The sequence below is a fragment of the Etheostoma spectabile genome, chromosome 20, assembly GCF_008692095.1.
Source record: "Etheostoma spectabile isolate EspeVRDwgs_2016 chromosome 20, UIUC_Espe_1.0, whole genome shotgun sequence".
NCBI lineage: Eukaryota > Metazoa > Chordata > Actinopteri > Perciformes > Percidae > Etheostoma > Etheostoma spectabile.
Window position 1 is genome coordinate 27,161,946 of NC_045752.1, and position 5,767 is coordinate 27,167,712.

At 48.0% G+C, this 5,767-nt stretch overlaps 1 protein-coding gene across 1 annotated transcript in view; it reads left to right on the forward strand.

Moving 5' to 3' along the window:
• mgaa (MAX dimerization protein MGA a) overlaps positions 1-3,991 on the forward strand; it is a 32,394-nt gene extending 28,403 nt beyond the window's left edge. Inside the window, 6 exon segments of the mRNA XM_032499803.1 lie at positions 104-225; positions 470-573; positions 2,459-2,523; positions 2,954-3,436; positions 3,575-3,700; positions 3,987-3,991. Coding sequence (XP_032355694.1) covers positions 104-225; positions 470-573; positions 2,459-2,523; positions 2,954-3,436; positions 3,575-3,700; positions 3,987-3,991 — 905 coding nt within the window.
• Positions 3,992-5,767: the final 1,776 nt, after the last annotated feature.

Below are 5,767 nucleotides of genomic sequence, written 5' to 3' on the forward strand. Positions count from 1 at the left end.
TGTGTGTGTGTGTGTGTGTGTGTGTGTTGTTAACGGAGTGTGTGTGTGTTGTGTGTGGTTTGTGTGTGTGTTGTTAACTGTGTGTTTGTGTGTGTGTGTTCAGAGGACCGGGTGAGGTGGAGAAGAGGTGAAGCCGTGATGGAGGATGTTTCCACGGAGACGGACCACTCGTCCGATGAAGAGCGACCCGTTACCACGACGACCAACGTCATCACCGTCAGCAACGTACGTTCTCCACATTTATATACGCAGTGTGTATATATATATATAGATATATATATATATATACACACACACACACACACACCCCTATATATATATATATATATAAACATACGTACATGTACAAGAGCTTTCTTTTATTTAAAAAGCTTGTTTTCCAAAAAAATATCATAATGTTATTAAAAGTGATGTTAATAAAAATGTTTGTGATGATGTGATGAAATAACTGTGCGTGTGTGTGTGTCAGGCGGAGAATGAGGTTCAGAGCGTTGCCATGGAGACGGTGAAGACCAGCAGTCGTCTGAACGCGGCTCAGAGGCGGCTGGCGAGCATCATAAACATCGACCCACAGTAAGAACTACGTAACGCCACGACATCATCACGTAACGCCACGACATCATCACGTAACGCCACGACATCATCACGTAACGCCACGACATCATCACGTAACGCCACGACATCATCAAGTAACGCCACTACATCATCACGTAACGCCACGACATCATCACGTAACGCCACGACATCATCACGTAACATCACGACATCATCACGTAACACCACGACATCATCACGTAACAAAATCATCATGTAACATAATGACATCATCACGTAACGCCACAACATCATCACGTAACGCCACGACATCATCACGTAACGCCACGACATCATCACGTAACGCCACGACATCATCACGTAACGCCACGACATCATCACGTAACGCCACGACATCATCACGTAACGCCACGACATCATCACGTCACAAAATCATCATGTAACATAATGACATCATCACGTAACAACTTAAATTCTTTATTCAATGATTCAGCCCCGAAAATAAACGTGTTTCTCTGAGTATTATTGTTATTGTTATTAATGTTATTGTTGTTTTTATTATTCAGACTGACTGTTATCACCTATACTTACTATTATTCTTCCGCCAGATCTTTGTCACGCTACTAGTCCCGGAGCGTTGCCAACACGCGCAACACAATACATCGAATGTGTGTAATGATCGGGAATGGTGGGCTATGACTTTTCTAAGAGATTTACCGCGCGGTTTTCACGAAATCGGCAAAAAACGGCAAAATATTTCTCATAGACTTGAATGGGAAATGTTCTGGAAATCGCTCAACATCGCTCCAAACCCCCCCTCTTTGGGACCGTGCTGTGTCGCCAGACTTTAACGTAGAAACATGATTAAAAGTTTAAACCGAAGACAAGACTTTGGTGTTTATTGGGCTGAATGGGCGTTCAGATATCAAGCACGGTTTCTCCAGAATCCCAGTCTACGTATCGTCCCCTTTTCAGACCGGCTCAGATCTTCCAGTGTGTGTGTATGTGGTGGAGTTAGAGAGGAGCATATAGAGGGGGGGGATTCAAAAAAATCATCTTGGTTCTCTCTCTATAACTTGCTCCCACGCCAACAATTCTGACTTGTCATGGCCAATTTATACATCAAAACGTAGATATTCCTGTCTAGTTTCAGCCAATGTGCTCAGGTATGCGATATGAATTATATTTTTCGTTCAGCGACCTTTCAAATGACAAGAGTTCCCAATCCTCCTCCATCCACGGCCATGTTAAACATCGTCCACATTTCTGAGCAGAACGCAGAGCGAAGACCTTTTAACATCGCTGATACGCCCACATTTATAACTTTATCAACATGAATATTATATCAATACGTTCATATTCATAACTTTAGCCACATGAATGTTATATCAATACGTTCACAAAGGCCTTCTGGTGCCCACGAGAACCTTATTTTATTGATAGCTCGCATCCCTTTGACGATATGATCATTTGTTTGAGAGCTTGTTCAGTGTCTGAGTAGCTGGAGACAGCAGGTGACAGGTGCATCGTTAACTGATTACAGATCAAAGAGATGACATCACAGAGATCAAAGGCTTCCTATTGGTCCTTAGTAACCAGCAACCATACTCTGTATGTCTGTTGGTCTCCCTCTCTCTCAGACACACACACACACACACACACACACACACACACACACACACGTCCTAAGGTCTTAAATAGGTTTTAAAAGTTTAAAAGACATTTACTATTTGTTATTAAGTTTGATTGATATTTGCATGTGCACCAAGTAGGAGGCACACTGAGAACATGATTGCAGAATTTTCAAATTATTGTTATTATTATTATTATTATTATTATTGTTATTGTTATTATTGTTATTGTTATTATTATTATTATTATTATTGTTATTGTCTCTCCACAGAAGCAGTTTGAGGTTGAAGGATCGCAGCGTCTCCACCACCAGACGGCTCCGCTCAGTCATGGACGGTAACACGTGTGTGTGTCTGTGTGTGTGTGTGTGTGTGTGTGTGTGTGTGTTTTTAACGTGGTGTGTGTGTCTGGTGTGTGTCTGTAACATGTGTGTTTGTGTGTCTGTAACATGTTGTTTGTGTGTGTGTGTGTTTTTAACGTGTGTGTGTGTGTGTGTGTGTGTTAACATGTGTGTGTGTGTGTGTGTTGTGTCTGTGTGTGTGTGTGTGTGTGTGTCTGTAACATGTGTGTTTGTGTGTCTGTAACATGTGTGTTTGTGTGTGTGTGTTTGTGTGTGTGTGTGTTTTTAACGTGTGTGTGTGTGTGTGTGTGGTGTGTGTGTGTGTGTGTGTGTTTTTAACGTGTGTGTGTGTGGTGTGGTGTGTGTGTGTTTTTAACGTGTGTGTGTGTGTGTGTGTGTGTGTGTGTGTGTGTGTGTGTGTTTCAGGTGAAACGGAGAACAAAATCCACAGGAAGCTGCAGCACCTGTCCTCCACACAGAGCACAGCCAATCAGCAGCAAGCTACCCGAGCAGGGGGCGGGACCTCCGACCCTCCATCAGAAGACTCCTTCCTGCTGACCCAGACTCCCCTGGCCCCCCCCACACCCCAGGCCCTGGCCCCCCCCACTCCACAGGATATACACACTCCACAGGCCCCTCCCACTCCACAGGCCCCTCCCACTCATCTGGCCCCTCCCACTCCACAGGCCCCTCCCACTCATCTGGCCCCTCCCACTGTGCAGCCCCAGCAGCGTGTCCCGGCCCCCCCCACACCCCTGGCCCCCCCCGCGGCGAGGGACCGCCCGAGGACCGTCCCCAACATCCTGTCCCGCAGTAAGGTTGCCGCGGCGATGGCCCCGGGGCTCCTGTCCCTGGGGGGCCCCGTCCTGGCGGTGAGCCCCCTGGTGGCGGCGCCCCCCCCCGCTCCAGGTACGACCCGCACATCAGCACGCTTTTATTCTGAAGGAACACGCGTCCCGTCCTGTGTGTGTGTGTGTGTGTGTGTGTGACCTCCAAGTACGACGCGCTTTTATTCTGAAGTAACACGTTTCCTTTTCCTGTTTGTAGGCGTGGCCTCGGTCACTCTGACCAATCAGCAGCTTCACCTCTCCTCACTGCCCCTCCCCCCGCCCGGTAAGATCTACAGTAGCCCCGCCCCCCTCACCTTCACCAACCTCACAGGTAACCCACTCAGTGTGTGTCCCTGTGTGTGTAACACGCATGGTGTGTGTCCCTGTGTGTGTAACACGCATAGTGTGTGTCCCTGTGTGTGTAACAAGCATAGTGTGTGTCCCTGTGTGTGTGTGTGTGTGTGTGTGTAACTAGCATAGTGTGTGTCCCTCTATGTGTGTAACAAGCATAGTGTGTGTCCCTGTGTGTGTGTGTGTGTGTGTGTGTGTGTGTGTGTGTAACTAGCATAGTGTGCGTCCCTGTGTGTGTGTGTAACAAGCATGGTGTGTGTCCCTGTGTGTGCAACAAGCTTAGTGTGCGTCCCTGTGTGTGTGTGTAACAAGCATAGTGTGTGTCCCTGTGTGTGTGTGTAACAAGCATAGTGTGTGTCCGTGTGTGTGTGTGTGTAACAAGTATAGTGTGTGTCCCTGTGTGTGTGTGTGTAACAAGTATAGTGTGTGTCCCTGTTGTGTGTGTAACAAGCATAGTGTGTGTCCCTGTGTGTGTAACAAGTATAGTGTGTGTCCCTGTGTGTGTGTGTAACAAGTATAGTGTGTGTCCCTTTGTGTGTGTGTGTAACAAGCATAGTGTGTGTCCCTGTGTGTGTAAGCAGTGTGTTTTTTCTGTTTTTGTCATTTACAGACCTCAGCAACCTGCTACTACTACAACCCTCAGCTACACAACAACAACAACAAATACTACAACCCTCAGCTACACAACAACAACAACAAATACTACAACCCTCAGCTACACAACAACAAATACTACAACCCTCAGCTACACAACAACAACAACAAATACTACAACCCTCAGCTACACAACAAATACTACAACAACAACAACAGCAGCAGCAAAGCCAGGAACAGGTCCTCGGGGGGGGACTCAGGCCCCGCCCCCAGCGGCAGGAAGTCCCGCCCCCAGAGGAAGCCGGAGACGAGAGTCTGACCTCGCTCCTCAACGAGATCGTCTTCCTCAACCAGCACAACGTCGCCACGGCGACCGGCGCCACGGTAATATATAAATATATAAAATACAGGGACAGGAGGCCGGGGTGGTCCAGTGGTAGAGGGGGCGCACCTGTACCTGGAGGGTACAGGGATCAACCTGTGTGTGTGTGTGTGTTACTGTGTGTGTTACTGTGTGTGTGTGTTACTGTGTGTGTGTGTGTGTGGTTACTGTGTGTGTGTGTGTGTTACTGTGTGTGTGTGTACGTGTGTGTGTGTGTGTGTGGTTACTGGTGTGTGTGTGTGTACTGTGTGTTACTGTGTGTGTGTGTGTGTGTGTGTACTGTGTGTGTGTGTGTGTGTGTGTGTGTGTGTGTGTGTGTTACTGTGTGTGTTGTGTGTGTGGTGTGTGTGTGTGTGTGGTGTGTTACTGTGTGTGTGTGTGTGGTGTGTGTGTGTGTTACTGTGTGTGTGTGTGTGTGTGTCGCTGTGTCTGTGTGTGTGTGTGTGTGGTGTGTGTGTGTGTGTGTGTGTGTGGTGTTCGTGTTGGTTCTGTGTGTGTGTGGTCTGTGTGTGGGTGGTGTCGTGTGTGTGTGTGTGTTGTGTGTGTGTGTGTGTCGATGTTGTGTGTGTGTGTGTGTGTGGTGTGTGTTGTGGTCGATTTGTGTGTCTGTGTGTGTGTGTGGTGTGTCGATGTGGTCTGTGTGTGGTGTGTTGTGTTTTCTGTGTGTGTGGTGTGTGTGTGTGTGTGTCTGGTGTGTGTGTGTGTGTGTGTGTGTGTGTGTTGTGTGTGTGTCTTTTGTGTGTGTGATGTGTCTGTGTGTGTGTGTGTCGTGTTGTGTTTCGTGTGTGTGTGTGTGTCTGTGGGTGTGGTGGGTGGGTGTGTGGTGTGGTGTGTGTGTGTGTGGTCTGTGTGTGTGGTGTGTTGGTTGTGTGTGGTGTGTGTTTTCTAGTATGTTCGATCTCTTGCCTTTAAAACATCAGTGCATGTTGTCATGTTGTTATGACATCACACGTTATGACATCACAGCGTTCTGGTTCCCCCCAGTCCCGGTGAAGCCGGCGCCCTTGAGGATGGCGTGACGGAGCGGGGGCGGAGCCAGCGAGCCGGGCCCGCCCACAGCCCCGGCTGCTGCAGCTGGACTCG